Here is an 18294-nt window from a genome sequence, read left to right on the forward strand (position 1 = left end):
GGACCCAAGGGTAGGCGCTCAATCCAGTGTGAAGGGAGAACCAGCGCTATAAGCGAAGCCTTCAGTTGCCGAGGAAAGCCGTCGACCTTAGAAAATCTGGTGGTAAAAGATCGTCTTGATGTTATGGACGGGTAGGTTGGCGAATAATGCGAAGTCGAAATGACGACCACGGTCAGAAGTAATGGCGGAACGAGCACCACATCACCAGTTATCACCACGTGACGGCCGCCTACAACATGAAAAGCGTCGCGCATGGACGAAGCGTCAGTAAGCCGGTTTAAGCGGTCACGGGTGGCGCTGCGCTAGCTTGTCTGACGTCACGCCTGGAAAGGAGAAATGTCTTATCGCCAAAGAAAATGCTTTTATATGTCAAGGATTAATCACCGCAGTCGTGGCGTAGTGGCTAAGACGCCCGTCTCGGCTGCGAGAGGTGGGGTGTTCGACTCCCACCGCCGGTCACTCGCTGGTTAAAAACTGAGTACAAGTGCCTGTGGACTGTGCACTTGGGAAGCTCCGCTGCATGGCGGTGCACACAGCGGGCTCGGTTGCAAACCTGAGCCTGTGTATAAGTGTCACAAGCCTTAATTAAACAAAAAACCGCGGAGCTTTCTTTTTCTCTTTTTTTTTTCAACGCGCTCTGTGGTTAGAGAAACAAGTGATTTTTTTTTTTGCAGCTTACCCCAAAAATTACCGCCCATGATTTTTATGGTTTCAGTTCCATATGATTTTGCCCATGGCGTGGGAAGGTGTAGCCCCCATTTCTGAAACTAATATACCGCCAGCGCCAAGAGACGTTTTAGTACACCGCAGCTGAAGGTCCTGTAACAACATTCAATTTTGCTATCAGTGTGACTGACAGGCGCAACACATTTTTTTTCGCGCCTTTTGCCTGACATGTATCTTCCTGGTACTGTCGGTCAGCAGAATTGATACATGGCGGACATTTCTGCCCCATGTATTTTTGCCGCCTCTCCCTTTTGTCCCCTTTATTTGTAAATGTCCTAAGCGTTATTTATTATTTTTCTTTTTTTCCTTCCCCATTCATTGCCGAATGGATGACGGCGAAAAAAAAGAGCTGCACGGCATGACCAGGGTGCTTGTTTCCCATTTGCGGAACATGCTGAGTGTGTCGCATGTAATTTCACAGGTCTGATTTTGGCAAAGCATATATGTTGGTAGCGATAGTCAAAAATTACTCAGTGAGCACTGGAGGACTTCGCCGAGTGTGTCATGTCAGTATAACGTAACCGTGACATCTGATGTCGAAATTAAAGCTTGGCTTATGACTTTTTGGAAAGTTTTGTAATAACTGAACAGTTATTATGTATGTTATCGCGGAGGTCTCCGTCTTAGCCGGGCCGTTTTCTCGGCAATACATGTAGTGAGGCTCAGGGCAGGCGAACACTACATGTTGTTTTTCCTGCATTGCTATGGCAAATAGGCAATTAAGCGAAATGTCTGCCATTATGAAGAAAGGACTGCGAAGCATGAAGTTGACATTTCTTAAAGCAATTGCAGGCAGAGGAAGCAGGGAGTCTTGTCCCTTCACCGCCCCTCTTTCCAAGGGTCTATGCGGTAAAGCCGCAGTGTTTAAAGGCACCAGTTCAGTCCTGCGGCAGCATTTTGTGCTCGCTCAGTACACATTTGTTTCACTCTGTGCTTCTGAAACTTAAGTTCATTTTATTTTTACCTATACAGCTGCTGACGTTAGGAAGCAATGTGTCAGCTATTTCCTCTAACCTGGCATTGACTGCGAGCCGTGGCCTACCTAATGCGCCGCTCAGAGAAGTAGTGTGGCAGCGGGAAGAGCGCTAGTCATTGGAGCGCCTGTCTTGTAGAAAAAAAAGTACAATAGATGATAACACCTTTTTTTTTAATTCCACAAGTGAATATACAGCCGAAGTTCGCAAGTGGAGGAAAAAAGAAACGCTGGAAATGTTCGAAGGGTGACATCGTGTTAAGGGTGCCATTCGAGCGATGGCATATACAAAATGTTTGAAAAATAAATACCGCATTTTCGCAGCAAAAAAGCAGCGCTTACACGAGACAAAGAAGTGTGGGGACGCGACGCGTTTGCCGCCGCCTCTGATTTAAAGGGAAACTGCATAGGTTTTAGAAATACACGAGCTTGAGAGGGTAGAATGTGTGAAACTTGCAGGTATAGCATGCGAAGTCTTTTTGGTTTAGCGCTTGAAATAGTGAAGTAGTCCCTGATTCAAATCCGGACGACCTTTAAGGTTCTCCGCAGCGCACAACGCCAAGTTGGGGGGGGGGGGCGCATGATGACGTCATCGAAGGTATCGGTATACATTTCCAACGCGCAAACGCCTGCTTTGAAGGGAAAAAAGGAACGCCATCGAAGGCAAACCCTGCCGAGAGTTGATTGGCAGCGTCTAACGAGTCAGGGCAGGGTGTGGCTGACGACAGTGGTAATGTAAGGCAGACCTTCCGTGACGTCACGCTGAACTTACGTGCACACCTCCAGTGCATTGAGCAGCAGCGCAAAATTCAATCGTCCATTACGTAACTACTTCAAATGCTAGTGCAAAAACACTTGGCATGCTTCACGTAAAGCCTATTTAGATTCGAATCCTTGAATATCGCGAAATTCTCAAAAAAGTGCTGCAGTTGCCCTTTAAGCGCTGTTTTTCGCCACAAGATCTGGCATTAACCAGCAACACTTTTTACCTTGTTAATTCACGTTCTTGCCCATTTTCCACGCGTCGTAAAATGGCTTTTCCGCCTTTCACTTGCAAAGACAGAAAAAAACTGTAAAAGAATGCTCACAGGGTATTGATCCGTCCGTCTTTCGTCTGCCCGCTTGAAATGTCGCCTCCGGCCACTCCGAGGCGCTTCAAATCCCAGTTGAAAGAAGTCCATTCACAAACTTGCTCCGTGCCGAAAAGAAAATGTCTCTACGATTACACTTTCTCATTAGTGGTTTTGAACGTTACAAAACTTAGAAGCCTCTACTAACACGGGTGTGGGGCATGCTCGGACGTTTCCTCGTTGTGGGTGACGGCCCGGTCACGTTAACCGCGAGTTTCCCCAGCCCTATACGTAGACGCTCACACCAGGAGCTAGCCACATACAGTTCCGCTGTTAAACTTGTAAAGGGTTTCGGCTTACCATTCACACTTAGCTGCGCAAAAAAAAACGAGGACCAAAGCGAACAAGAAGACACAACACAAGCGCAGACTATCAACTGAATTTTTATTCACGAAAGGGAAGCTTTTAAAACCGTTAGAAAATACAAAATCGAAACACAACAATCACTACCACGCGTGCAAAGGAAACCTATGACATATCATTCCTGCTTGAAATACGAACACAACAACAGGATAACAAATGCAATCACATCAAGCCAACCCCCCGTACTGTCTGCTCGTGCTCAATAAACTGCGCAGAAAAGGAACCTCCTTTTCCTGCAGGCTGACCGACTGTGATGCGCACAGAGCTGCGTAGACGGCCGGCGTTGTTGGAAACGTCGACAGGTGAGCTTGGCGAGTGCTCGAAAAATTTGCCAGGAACACGAGCAGTGGCAACAGACGTGAGCTCTGCTGCACATGTGGAACAGTCATTGCGAAGTGTAGTGCGTAGGCCAAGCAGGACCCAAGGGTAGGCGCTACATCCAGTGTGAAGGGAGAACCAGCGCTATAAGCGAAGCCTTCAGTTGCCGAGGAAAGCCGTCGACCTTAGGAAATCTGGTGGTAAAAGATCGTCTTGATGTTATGGACGGGTAGGTTGGCGAATAATGCAAAGTCGAAATGACGAGCACGGTCAGAAGTAATGGCGGAACGAGCACCACATCACCAGTTATCACCACGTGACGGCCGCCTACAACATGAAAAGCGTCGCGCATGGACGAAGCGTCAGTAAGCCGGTTTAAGCGGTCACGGGTGGCGCTGCGCTAGCTTGTCTGACGACACGCCTGGAAAGGAGGAAATGTCTTATCGCCGAGGAAAATGCTTTTATATGTCAAGGATTAATCACCGCAGTCGTGGCGTAGTCATTCTACTTCCAGCCACCGAGCGTGACGGACGCAGAATCATGGGCTCCCACGGAGCGGCGATAGCGGCCGTTGCCGGCCGCGGAAACAGGTTTGCCAGCGACGCAGATAAGGATTACGAGATCGTTCTGCCTACCCTGCCCACCGGACGTGTTGTTTTAAACACGGTTTTTTTGCACGGGGACGTGCGTGTGAGGCCCTACAGGGTCGAAGACTTCAGAGACGCCCTCGCCAACGTTGGTGCGCTCCCCGACGTCGTGGCGTTGGGGGCGTACCAGATAAACCATGTGTGGGCGGTGACCTTCAGCAGCGCTGACGCCGCAAAGAAACTGGCCGCCATGAAGGAGCTGGAAGTGAAGGGACGCCGCTGCATCGTTTTTGACCCAGAAGACCATCAGGTAAAGCTGCGCCTCCACTGGATGCTACACGGCGTCGCCGACGAGGACATCCGTACCGCATTCGCGGCGTTCGGCAACGTGACCGAGGTCACCCGGGAGCGTTGGCGCGTCGCCGGCATGAAAGAGAAGGGGTCCACCACGAGGACCGTGCTCCTGAAACTGAAGCCAGGCGTGAAGGTGGACGACCTGCCTCACCAGGTACGAGTCGCTGGCGAGTTGGCTCTCGTGGTGGTTCCCGGGCGGCCGATGCAGTGCCTTCGTTGCGGCGGCACGGGGCATGTTCGCCGCGATTGCAAGGTGCCCAGGTGCTCGAAATGCCGACGCTATGGACACTCGGAGGCTGACTGCGTTCGTACCTACGCGTCGGCTACCGGCCGTGTAGCAGCGAGCGACTCCGCAGAACTGATGGACGTCGTCGAAGCAGAGGAAGCAGCGAGCGGTGCCGACGACACGGGCAAAACGGAGGGGGCGGCGGTTCAGCCAGCTGTTGCGAGTAGCGGCACCGACACCGTGGTCTCACAGGAGAGCGGGCCGCCAGTTAGTGACCCTTCATTAGCGCCTCTGGAGGCACCCAAGGACAGAGCGAACCCGCCAGTACCAGTGGACGTGGAATCGAAGGCGGCCAGCGAGAGCCGCGACGAGAAGACCGACGCCCGCATGAGCACCGGCGTGACCACCCCAGCGAAGCGTTCGCACGCCGAGACCAAGGCCGACGGGGAGGAACCGCCGGCAAAGACGCCGCAAGCGCGACGGCCCAGCCTGCGGCCGCGACCAAAGGTCCCGACTGACAAGCTTGGCGGCGAGAAGGCGCCGCCTGACCAGGAGCACGTGCTCGCGCCGGATGACACCGGCGGCGACGGCATCGTCTAGCGACATGCTAGGCGCGGGAGGTAAGCACCATGCTTTCGGTCTCTTCTTCGTAAGTTAAAATGGCTTCTGCAACTCCGTTTAAAGTTGCCACCCTAAATGTCAGAGGCCTGGCAGGTAAAAGAAAACAAAGCCAGCTGTACCGACTTGTAACGGAGCAAGATATCGATATACTGGCAGTGCAGGAGACCAAAGTCGACGGGGAGGAAGAGACCGGGAGCATGGTGCAACGTTTCACGTCTAGGTATTTTGCCGTCGTTAGCCATGCTGTAGGCACATCGGCTGGCTGTATTCTTTTTGTTAAGAAGTTGCCGGGCATAGAGGTACACGGTCATCACTCGTGCCTGTCGGGTCGATACGTGTCCATCGATTTTTCGCTCTGTAACATCGACTGGCGCATTGTTTGTCTGTATGCACCTAATGTGGTTGATGGCCGAGCCGCGTTTTTTGAAAGCGTCGAAGAACGGCTTCGCACGGACAGACAGCTGATTGTTATGGGCGATTACAACTGTGTTCTTAGTGCGCGCGACAAGACAAGCGTCCGAGGTTTCAGGGATAAAAGCACTGAAGTGTTGTTACGAATGTTTGTGAACTGCAACCTCGAGGATGTAGCAGAGTGTCTTGAAGGAACGCGTGCTGTAATGTACACACGATTCGAGGGCACAAGTCATGCACGGCTAGACCGAATTTATGCATCCGCGGAAACTGTACCTAAATGCAATAGTTATGTAGTTCTGCCGGTTTCATTTTCTGACCACTGTTTGGTTCAATGCTGCATAGGATTCATTAGGAAGGGGAATGGTTTTTCATGGGAAATGTGGAAGTTAAATGACAAGCTACTCCAGGACGAATTTTTTAACCGAGCTGTAAGGGAAGAAATAGCAAAAATAGAACCAAGTAGTAACATGAGGATTTGGCAGCAGTGGGAGCTCACTAAAGAAAGTTTAAAATTAAAAGCAATAGAAAGAGCCACCTGTATACGTCATGAAGCAAAAAAAGAGGAAATGGAGCTTAAGGCACTGCTTCAGAAGATGATAAAACAGGAATGCCGAGCGCCTGGTAAATGGATAGAGGATATAAGAAAAACGAAACAAAAGCTAGAGCTAATCGAACAAGAACGTTATCGGGGAGCATTAGTGAGGGCAAGGGCAGCAGACATGGCAGCAGGGGAAGTGCCAACGAAACGAGCGCTTGGTTTAGAAAAGGCCCGTGCCGAAAGAAATCACATAAACGAAATAGAATGGAGAGGTGTTGCAAAAACGGACATCGATCATATCAAAGCAGCTTTTTTCGAGCATTACCAGGCGCTCATCGCATTGCATCCGGTAGATGTTATCACTTTTAAGGAGGCGTTTCTGGCCGAGATGCCGCGTCTGGACGACGAAACTAAAGACAGATTAGAGCAGGAGATAACTCAATTGGAAGTCGAGCAAGCAATAGACAGTTTAAACCCTGGTAAGTCGCCTGGACCAGACGGGTTCAGCGCGGCATTCTACAAAGAATTTAAAAACGTAATGTCCCCGGTCGTGCAGGTAATCTTTAATGAAGCCTATAAAGTAAAAGCACTGCCTCCGTCCTATGGCTCGTCCCATACTGTGCTAATTCCGAAAACGGACGACATAGACAGGTTACGACTGGTAACAGCATACCGACCCATAGCACTAACTAACGTCGAGTACAAAATTTACATGAAGGTTCTGGCGCGAAGGTTGCAGACCGTGATTCATTTATTAGTTGGTCCGCATCAGACCTGCGGTATTAAAGGGCGGTCTATTTTTACAAACATTCACGTTGCGCGCAGTGTCTTGGAAACCTGTGATGACACTAATGGTCAGGTGGCTATTCTCCAGATCGATTTGGAAAAGGCGTTTGACTGCGTTTCCCACGAACTTTTGTTTGCTGTATTAGGCCATGTTAATGTTGGTTCTGTTATCAGCGAGGGTGTGGCCCTGGCATACCGGAACTGCACGACGAGATTGATCGTTAACAAGAGTCTGGGGGCCCCCATTAGCGTGCAGCGTTCGGTGCGCCAGGGCTGTCCCCTCAGCCCCCTTTTATTTTGTATTTATGTGGAGACCCTTTGTTTGAAAATACTGAAAAACAGTAGTATTACCGGTTTCAGTTTACAAGCAGCCGAAGTAAAGCTCTTGGCGTACGCTGATGACATAGCTGTGTTTGCCGTTGACGAGGGAGGCATAAGCGAGGCTGTTCAATGTGTACGCGATTTCAGCCAAGCTACAGGAAGCGGGGTTAACTGGTCGAAGTGCCTCGGGCTTTGGCACGGAAGCTGGGCATCTACGCCCGAACGGTTTGCCAGTGTGCCTTGGACGACGACGCCAGATAAATACCTGGGCGTTCCGCTCGATGCTTATCGTGACAGCGAACAGTATTGGACAGGACAGGTCAAAGACACACGGGAGAGAGCAGATAAGTGGAAAGGAACAACCTTGTCGATTTTCGCCAGAGCCACTGTTTGCAACTTGTTCTTTATCAGCAGGCTCTGGTACGTAATGCAGGTGTTGCACTGTTCACGGCTAAGCATTCAAAAGCTGCACCGAATTTTCGCCGTTTTTATCTGGTCGTCTGAATGGGAGCGCTGCAGCCGGACCAACCTGTTCCGACGGGTACAAGACGGCGGGCTGGGACTGGGCCATTTGTTTTTGAGACAGCTGGTCAATCGTTTTTTGTTCTTTCGGGACACCAGAGACCCGTTTTTGCGTACCGTATGCCAAGTTAGGCTGCGGCATCTGCTTCCAGAATACATAGTCGGCACTGCTGAGATTTACAATAGGGTCACCGGTTTTTATCGGGAAATCGTAGCCAGTGTAAGGTTTCTTTCCGCGCGGTTTTCAAATGACTTTCTGTCGACTGTGAAACGAAAGAAACTGTACCATGCTTTGTGCGATGTTGTTTTCCCAGTGCCCTTGTACAGGGCCTTGTACAGTGGAGGCCAAGGCAAAGATGTTTTGAAGAGAGTGAAAAAAATGCAGGTGCCGCCAGGAACAAAAACCTTCTTTTTTAAGCTGCACACCGGAACCTTGACGGTTAAAAAATTTTTAGAGGGAAAGGATTTATTTTTACCCTGGGGATCTCACTGTTTAATTTGCAGAAAGCCGGAAACAATAGACCATGTATTTTTACACTGTTGGGAAGGGGTTTATTTTTGGGATGTATTGCAGCGAACCCTAAAGAAAGAATTTCCACTAGACCCGTATGGCATCCGGTACTTATGTGTTGACAATGAGGATGGGGTGCCTTTTTCTTAATAATGCTGACAGGCCTCCACTGTATATGGCGCTCCAGAATGGCAGGCTGGCATTGTGACAGAGACGCAAGACCTGCCAGAATTTACTTTCGCGAATGTATGGATATGTTTCTGGCCATTCAGAAAGCCGCTGCGGACCCTCCAGAGTGGCTCTCAAGACTAGAGCCGCTCTGTACATTGCGTGAATTTTAATTCGACGAAGCCAGAATCATGCTGGCTGACCACGAGGCGTATGTACAAAGCGTTTATTGTGTTTGTTGATTTTCTGTGTCAAAGCCAGGCAATAAAGAAAAAAAAAAAAAGCAGTCGTGGCGTAGTGGCTAAGACGCCCGTCTCGGCTGCGGGAGGTGGGGTGTTCGACTCCCATCGCCGGTCACTCGCTGGTTAAAAACTGAGTACAAGTTCCTGTGGACTGTGCACTTGGGAAGCTCCGCTGCATGGCGGTGCACACAGCGGGCTCGGTTGCAAACCTGAGCCTGTGTATAAGTGTCACAAGCCTTAATTAAACAAAAAATCGTGGAGCTTTCTTTTTCTCTTTTTTTTTTCAACGCGCTCAGTGGTTAGAGAAACAAGTGATTTTTTTTTTGCAGCTTACCCCAAAGATTACCGCCCATGATTTTTATGGTTTCAGTTCCATATGATTTTGCCCATGGCGTGGGAAGGTGTAGCCCCCATTTCTGAAACTAATATACCGCCAGCGCCAAGAGACGTTTTAGTACACCGCAGCTGAAGGTCCTGTAACAACATTCAATTTTGCTATCAGTGTGACTGACAGGCGCAACACATTTTTTTTCGCGCCTTTTGCCTGACATGTATCTTCCTGGTACTGTCGGTCAGCGGAATTGATACATGGCGGACATTTCTGCCCCATGTCTTTTTGCCGCCTCTCCCTTTTGTCCCCTTTATTTGTAAATGTCCTAAGCGTTATTTATTATTTTTCTTTTTTTCCTTCCCCATTCATTGCCGAATGGATGACGGCGAAAAAAAAGAGCTTCACGGCATGACCAGGGTGCTTGTTTCCCATTTGCGGAACATGCTGAGTGTGTCGCATGTAATTTCACAGGTCTGATTTTGGCAAAGCATATATGTTGGTAGCGATAGTCAAAAATTACTCAGTGAGCACTGGAGGTCTTCGCCGAGTGTGTCATGTCAGTATAACGTAACCGTGACATCAGATGTCGAAATTAAAGCTTGGCTTATGACTTTTTCGAAAGTTTTGTAATAACTGAACAGTTATTATGTATGTTTTCGCGGAGGTCTCCGTCTTAGCCGGGCCGTTTTCTCGGCAATACATGTAGTGAGGCTCAGGGCAGGCGAACACTACATGTTGTTTTTCCTGCATTGCTATGGCAAATAGGCAATTAAGCGAAATGTCTGCCATTATGAAGAAAGGATTGCGAAGCATGAAGTTGAAATTTCTTGAAGCAATTGCAGGCAGAGGAAGCAGGGAGTCTTGTCCCTTCACCGCCCCTCTTTCCAAGGGTCTATGCGGTAAAGCCGCAGTGTTTAAAGGCACCAGTTCAGTCCTGCGGCAGCATTTTCTGCTCGCTCAGTACACATTTGTTTCACTCTGTGCTTCTGAAACTTAAGTTCATTTTATTTTTACCTATACAGCTGCTGACGTTAGGAAGCAATGTGTCAGCTATTTCCTCTAACCTGGCATTGACTGCGAGCCGTGGCCTACCTAATGCGCCGCTCAGAGAAGTAGTGTGGCAGCGGGAAGAGCGCTAGTCATTGGAGCGCCTGTCTTGTAGAAAAAAAAGTACAATAGATGATAACACCTTTTTTTTTTAATTCCACAAGTGAATATACAGCCGAAGTTCGCAAGTGGAGGAAAAAAGAAACGCTGGAAATGTTCGAAGGGTGACATCGTGTTAAGGGTGCCATTCGAGCGATGGCATATACAAAATGTTTGAAAAATAAATACCGCATTTTCGCAGCAAAAAAGCACCGCTTACACGAGACAAAGAAGTGTGGGGACGCGACGCGTTTGCCGCCGCCTCTGATTTAAAGGGAAACTGCATAGGTTTTAGAAATACACGAGCTTGAGAGGGTAGAATGTGTGAAACTTGCAGGTATAGCATGCGAAGTCTTTTTGGTTTAGCGCTTGAAATAGTGAAGTAGTCCCTGATTCAAATCCGGACGACCTTTAAGGTTCTCCGCAGCGCACAACGCGAAGTTGGGGGGGGGGGGGGGGCGCATGATGACGTCATCGAAGGTATCGGTATACATTTCCAACGCGCAAACGCCTGCTTTGAAGGAAAAAAAGGAACGCCATCGAAGGCAAACCCTGCCGAGAGTTGATTGGCAGCGTCTAACAAGTCAGGGCAGGGTGTGGCTGACGACAGTGGTAATGTAAGGCAGACCTTCCGTGACGTCACGCTGAACTTACGTGCACACCTCCAGTGCATTGAGCAGCAGCGCAAAATTCAATCGTCCATTACGTAACTACTTCAAATGCTAGTGCAAAAACACTTGGCATGCTTCACGTAAAGCCTATTTAGATTCGAATCCTTGAATATCGCGAAATTCTCAAAAAAGTGCTGCAGTTGCCCTTTATGCACTGTTTTTCGCCACAAGATCTGGCATTAACCAGCAACAATTTTTACCTTGTTAATTCACGTTCTTGCCCATTTTCCACGCGTCGTAAAATGGCTTTTCCGCCTTTCACTTGCAACGACAGAAAAAAACTGTAAAAGAATGCTCACAGGGTATTGATCCGTCCATCTTTCGTCTGCCCGCTTGAAATGTCCCCTCCGGCCACTCCGAGGCGCTTCAAATCCCAGTTGAAAGAAGTCCATTCACAAACTTGCTCCGTGCCGAAAAGAAAATGTCTCTACGATTACACTTTCTCATTAGTGCTTTTGAACGTTACAAAACTTAGAAGCCTCTACTAACACGCGTGTGGGGCATGCTCGGACGTTTCCTCGTTGTGGGTGACGGCCAGGTCACGTTAACCGCGAGTTTCCCCAGCCCTATACGTAGACGCTCACACCAGGAGCTAGCCACATACAGTTCCGCTGTTAAACTTGTAAAGGGTTTCGGCTTACCATTCACACTTAGCTGCGCAAAAAGAAACGAGGACCAAAGCGAATAAGAAGACACAACACAAGCGCAGACTATCAACTGAATTTTTATTCACGAAAGGGAAGCTTTTAAAAGCGTTAGAAAATACAAAATCGAAACACAACAATCACTACCACGCGTGCAAAGGAAACCTATGACATATCACTCCTGCTTGAAATACGAACACAACAACAGGATAACAAATGCAATCACATCAAGCGAACCCCCCGTACTCTCTGCTCGTACTCAATAAACTGCGCAGAAAAGGAACCTCCTTTTCCTGCAGGCTGACCGACTGTGATGCGCACAGAGCTGCGTAGACGGCCGGCGTTGTTGGAAACGTCGACAGGTGTGCTTGGCGAGTGCTCGAAAAATTTGCCAGGAACACGAGCAGTGGCAACAGACGTGAGCTCTGCTGCACATGTGGAACAGTCATTGCGAAGTGTAGTGCGTAGGCCAAGCAGGACCCAAGGGTAGGCGCTCAATCCAGTGTGAAGGGAGAACCAGCGCTATAAGCGAAGCCTTCAGTTGCCGAGGAAAGCCGTCGACCTTAGAAAATCTGGTGGTAAAAGATCGTCTTATGGACGGGTAGGTTGGCGAATAATGCGAAGTCGAAATGACGACCACGGTCAGAAGTAATGGCGGAACGAGCACCACATCACCAGTTATCATCACGTGACGGCCGCCTACAACATGAAAAGCATCGCGCATGGACGAAGCGTCAGTAAGCCGGTTTAAGCGGTCACGGGTGGCGCTGCGCTAGCTTGTCTGACGTCACGCCTGGAAAGGAGGAAATGTCTTATCGCCGAGGAAAATGCTTTTATATGTCAAGGATTAATCACCGCAGTCGTGGCGTAGTGGCTAAGACGCCCGTCTCGGCTGCGGGAGGTGGGGTGTTCGACTCCCACCGCCGGTCACTCGCTGGTTAAAAACTGAGTACAAGTGCCTGTGGACTGTGCACTTGGGAAGCTCCGCTGCATGGCGGTGCACACAGCGGGCTCGGTTGCAAACCTGAGCCTGTGTATAAGTGTCACAAGCCTTAATTAAACAAAAAATCGTGGAGCTTTCTTTTTCTCTTTTTTTTTCAACGCGCTCTGTGGTTAGAGAAACAAGTGATTTTTTTTTTTGCAGCTTACCCCAAAGATTACCGCCCATGATTTTTATGGTTTCAGTTCCATATGATTTTGCCCATGGGGTGGGAAGGTGTAGCCCCCATTTCTGAAACTAATATACCGCCAGCGCCAAGAGACGTTTTAGTACACCGCAGCTGAAGGTCCTGTAACAACATTCAATTTTGCTATCAGTGTGACTGACAGGCGCAAAACATTTTTTTTCGCGCCTTTTGCCTGACATGTATCTTCCTGGTACTGTCGGTCAGCAGAATTGATACATGGCGGACATTTCTGCCCCATGTCTTTTTGCCGCCTCTCCCTTTTGTCCCCTTTATTTGTAAATGTCCTAAGCGTTATTTATTATTTTTCTTTTTTTCCTTCCCCATTCAGTGCCGAATGGATGACGGCGAAAAAAAAGAGCTTCACGGCATGACCAGGGTGCTTGTTTCCCATTTGCGGAACATGCTGAGTGTGTCGCATGTAATTTCACAGGTCTGATTTTGGCAAAGCATATATGTTGTTAGCGATAGTCAAAAATTACTCAGTGAGCACTGGAGGACTTCGCCGAGTGTGTCATGTCAGTATAACGTAACCGTGACATCAGATGTCGAAATTAAAGCTTGGCTTACGACTTTTTCGAAAGTTTTCTAATAACTGAACAGTTATTATGTATGTTATCGCGGAGGTCTCCGTCTTAGCCGGGCCGTTTTCTCGGCAATACATGTAGTGAGGCTCAGGGCAGGCGAACACTACATGTTGTTTTTCCTGCATTGCTATGGCAAATAGGCAATTAAGCGAAATGTCTGCCATTATGAAGAAAGGATTGCGAAGCATGAAGTTGAAATATCTTGAAGCAATTGCAGGCAGAGGAAGCAGGGAGTCTTGTCCCTTCACCGCCCCTCTTTCCAAGGGTCTATGCGGTAAAGCCGCAGTGTTTAAAGGCACCAGTTCAGTCCTGCGGCAGCATTTCGTGCTCGCTCAGTACACATTTTTTTCACTCTGTGCTTCTGAAACTTAAGTTCATTTTATTTTTACCTATACAGCTGCTGACGTTAGGAAGCAATGTTGTCAGCTATTTCCTCTAACCTGGCATTGACTGCGAGCCGTGGCCTACCTAATGCGCCGCTCAGAGAAGTAGTGTGGCAGCGGGAAGAGCGCTAGTCATTGGAGCGCCTGTCTTGTAGAAAAAAAGTACAATAGATGATAACACCTTTTTTTTTTTAATTCCACAAGTGAATATACAGCCGAAGTTCGCAAGTGGAGGAAAAAAGAAACGCTGGAAATGTTCGAAGGGTGATATCGTGTTAAGGGTGCCATTCGAGCGATGGCATATACAAAATGTTTGAAAAATAAATACCGCATTTTCGCAGCAAAAAAGCAGCGCTTACACGAGACAAAGAAGTGTGGGGATGCGACGCGTTTGCCGCCGCCTCTGATTTAAAGGGAAACTGCATAGGTTTTAGAAATACACGAGCTTGAGAGGATAGAATGTGTGAAACTTGCAGGTAAAGCATGCGAAGTCTTTTTGGTTTAGCGCTTGAAATAGTGAAGTAGTCCCTGATTCAAATCCGGACGACGTTTAAGGTTCTCCGCAGCGCACAACGCCAAGTTGGGGGGGGGGGGGGCGCATGATGACGTCATCGAAGGTATCGGTATACATTTCCAACGCGCAAACGCCTGCTTTGAAGGAAAAAAAGGAACGCCATCGAAGGCAAACCCTGCCGAGAGTTGATTGGCAGCGTCTAACGAGTCAGGGCAGGGTGTGGCTGACGACAGTGGTAATGTAAGGCAGACCTTCCGTGACGTCACGCTGAACTTACGTGCACACCTCCAGTGCATTGAGCAGCAGCGCAAAATTCAATCGTCCATTACGTAACTACTTCAAATGCTAGTGCAAAAACAATTGGCATGCTTCACGTAAAGCCTATTTAGATTCGAATCCTTGAATATCGCGAAATTCTCAAAAAAGTGCTGCAGTTGCCCTTTAAGCGCTGTTTTTCGCCACAAGATCTGGCATTAACCAGCAACACTTTTTACCTTAGTCCAAGGTTCGACGGAACACCGTCTGGTCAGGGCGAAGCATGATTTATTCACAAATGAAAATTGGGTCACTGACCAAGTCGAAAGATGAAAAATGACGTTTCGGGTCCCATACGGGGCCCTTGTTCACAATAAGGCTGTCACAGAAGAAGGGATAGTTATATACGCTTCAGAATCTTCTGCAATCTTTTCACGTAAGTATGATGTAGCGTGCCCTGATTCTTGTTTAGCGTGTTGGCCGTTGTCTGGATGATTAGGGATTCTAGATGCAGTCTTGCAGATAGGTTTCTTTCCGTCGCCAAGATTTCCACCTCATCCCAGCCTATCTCGTGGCCAGTGGACAGCACGTGCTCTGCAACTGCATTTTTTGCTGCGCGCTTGTTTCTGACGTCGCCCTGGTGCTCCTTCATGCGCCGCTGGAAGTTCCCGGTTTCCCCAATGTAGACGGAGGGGCAGTCGCTGCAAGGTATCCGATAAACAACGCCAGGGAACTTGGCACGTGGTAGCGGGTCCTTCACGTTGACCACTTCGGCTCGCAGCTTGCTGGTTGGCACGTGTGCAATATGCACTCCGTGTTTACGGCAAATCCTAGAAAGGGCCTCGCTGATCTGACGCACGTAGGGAATCGCAGCACGTTTTATCTTTTTTGTCAGCTGTTGTGCTCCTCGTCATTTTTCACCTTTCGACTTGGTCAGTGACCCAATTTTCATTTGTGAATAAATCACTTTTTACCTTGTTAATTCACGTTCTTGCCCATTTTCCACGCGTCGTAAAATGGCTTTTCCGCCTTTCACTTGCAACGACAGAAAAAAACTAAAAGAATGCTCACAGGGTATTGATCCGTCCATCTTTCGTCTGCCCGCTTGAAATGTCGCCTCCGGCCACTCCGAGGCGCTTCAAATCCCAGTTGAAAGAAGTCCATTCACAAACTTGCTCCGTGCCGAAAAGAAAATGTCTCTACGATTACACTTTCTCATTAGTGCTTTTGAACTTTACAAAACTTAGAAGCCTCTACTAACACGGGTGTGGGGCATGCTCGGACGTTTCCTCGTTGTGGGTGACGGCCAGGTCACGTTAACCGCGAGTTTCCCCAGCCCTATACGTAGACGCTCACACCAGGAGCTAGCCACATACAGTTCCGCTGTTAAACTTGTAAAGGGTTTCGGCTTACCATTCACACTTAGCTGCGCAAAAAGAAACGAGAACCAAAGCGAACAAGAAGACACAACACAAGCGCAGACTATCAACTGAATTTTTATTCACGAAAGGGAAGCTTTTAAAAGCGTTAGAAAATACAAAATCGAAACACAACAATCACTACCACGCGTGCAAAGGAAACCTATGACATATCATTCCTGCTTGAAATACGAACACAACAACAGGATAACAAATGCAATCACATCAAGCCAACCCCCCGTACTGTCTGCTCGTACTCAATAAACTGCGCAGAAAAGGAACCTCCTTTTCCTGCAGGCTGACCGACTGTGATGCGCACAGAGCTGCGTAGACGGCCGGCGTTGTTGGAAACGTCGACAGGTGTGCTTGGCGAGTGCTCGAAAAATTTGCCAGGAACACGAGCAGTGGCAACAGACGTGAGCTCTGCTGCACGTGTGGAACAGTCATTGCGAAGTGTAGTGCGTAGGCCAAGCAGGACCCAAGGGTAGGCGCTCAATCCAGTGTGAAGGGAGAACCAGCGCTATAAGCGAAGCCTTCAGTTGCCGAGGAAAGCCGTCGACCTTAGAAAATCTGGTGGTAAAAGATCGTCTTGATGTTATGGACGGGTAGGTTGGCGAATAATGCGAAGTCGAAATGACGACCACGGTCAGAAGTAATGGCGGAACGAGCACCACATCACCAGTTATCACCACGTGACGGCCGCCTACAACATGAAAAGCGTCGCGCATGGACGAAGCGTCAGTAAGCCGGTTTAAGCGGTCACGGGTGGCGCTGCGCTAGCTTGTCTGACGTCACGCCTGGAAAGGAGGAAATGTCTTATCGCCGAGGAAAATGCTTTTATATGTCAAGGATTAATCACCGCAGTCGTGGCGTAGTCATTCTACTTCCGGCCACCGAGCGTGACGGACGCAGGATCATGAGCTCCAGCGGAGCGGCGATAGCGGCCCTTTCCAGCCGCGGAAACAGGCTCGAGGACAACGAAGATAGCGAGTACCAGATTATTCTGCCAACTTTGCCCACCGGACGCGTTGTTTTTAACACGCTTTTTTTGCACGGCGATGTGCGGGTTAGGCCATACAGGGTCGAGGATTTCCGTGACGCCCTTGCCAACGTTGGTGCGCTCCCCGACGTTTTGGCGTTGGGGGCGTATCAGATCAACCATGTGTGGGCTGTCACGTTAACCAGCACAGAAGCAACAAAGAAGCTGGCGGCGTTCAAGGAACTGGAAGTGAAAGGTCGCCGCTGCCTCATCATCGATCCCGAAGACCAACAAGTGAAGCTGCGTCTCCACTGGATGTTGCACGGCGTGGCAGATGAGGACATCCGGACGGCGTTTGCTGCTTTTGGAAACGTGACCGAAGTGACCCGGGAGAGGTGGCGAGTTCAAGGCGTCAAGGAGAAGGGGTCCACCACGAGGACGGTGCTCCTGAAATTGAAGCCTGGCATTAAGGTTGATGATTTACCGCACCAGCTGCGAGTCGCCGGGGAATTAGCCCTTGTCGTGGTGCCTGGGCGGGCGATGCAGTGCTTACGCTGTCGAGGCACGGGACACGTCCGCCGCGAATGTAAGGTGCCCCGATGTTCAAAATGTAGGCGCTACGGACATGAGGAGGCTGACTGTGTGCTCACGTACGCTTCGGCCGCGGGACCTGGAACGAGGGAGAGGTCGGCGGAGCTCACTATGGACGTAGTCGAGGCAGAGGAGGCGGCAAAGGGAACCGGAGAAGCGCGTACGCAGGCACGGGAGACAGACTCGTCGGGGGACTCCGCACGAGATATCAGTGGTGCCAGCGATGCAGGGAGGAGTGACGCTACACCTGACCTCCCGAGGTCAGAGGACGAGACGTCACCTCAGCCGGCAGACGACATGGAGCAAGATAACGGTGAGGAGCACCCGGACACCAGCGGTACTCGTTCGCCAAGCGTCACAGCCCCAGCCAAGCGACCCCACACACAGTCAGATCTCGAAGGTGACAAGGCAGCAGCCCCCGGTGTCGACGAGCCGCCAGCAAAAACAGGCCAATCCCGGAGGTCCTCACTACGTCCGCGGCCAAACCTTTCTTCGGAGAGGCGTGCAGCGGATAAAGCGCCCCCGCTGCCAGTTCAGCCGCTCGCACCAGACGGAGGCGGTTCCAACGACGGCATCTAGCCTTGAGCTAGACGAGGAAGGTAAGCACCATGCTCTCGGTCTTTTCACCCTTTATGAAAATGGCGCCTGAAACCCCTTTGAGTGTAGCCACGTTAAATGTCAGGGGACTGGCAGCAAAAAAGAAGCAGAGCCAAGTACATCGCCTGCTAAGTGACCATGATATCGACGTGCTTGCCGTGCAAGAAACAAAGGTTGATGGGGAGGAAGAGACC

The 18294-nt window shown here is 49.5% G+C and overlaps 1 protein-coding gene across 1 annotated transcript; it reads left to right on the forward strand.

Annotated features, from left to right (window-relative positions):
- The first annotated feature begins 16849 nt into the window (after window positions 1-16849).
- On the forward strand, window positions 16850-18082 carry LOC149334531 (uncharacterized). The gene has a single exon (XM_089557943.1). It carries the CDS (start codon window positions 16850-16852, stop codon window positions 18080-18082), a length of 1233 nt encoding a protein of 410 aa, XP_089414069.1.
- Window positions 18083-18294: the final 212 nt, after the last annotated feature.

This window comes from Amblyomma mixtum, chromosome 8 (genome assembly GCF_055824585.1).
Source record: "Amblyomma mixtum isolate Tamu chromosome 8, ASM5582458v1, whole genome shotgun sequence".
NCBI classification, from domain to species: Eukaryota; Metazoa; Arthropoda; class Arachnida; order Ixodida; family Ixodidae; genus Amblyomma; species Amblyomma mixtum.

What these genes read in the sequence shown, in the direction of transcription:
- LOC149334531 (XM_089557943.1), top strand. Translation starts at nt 16,850, where the DNA reads ATGAGCTCCAGCGGAGCGGCGATAGCGGCCCTTTCCAGCCGCGGAAAC.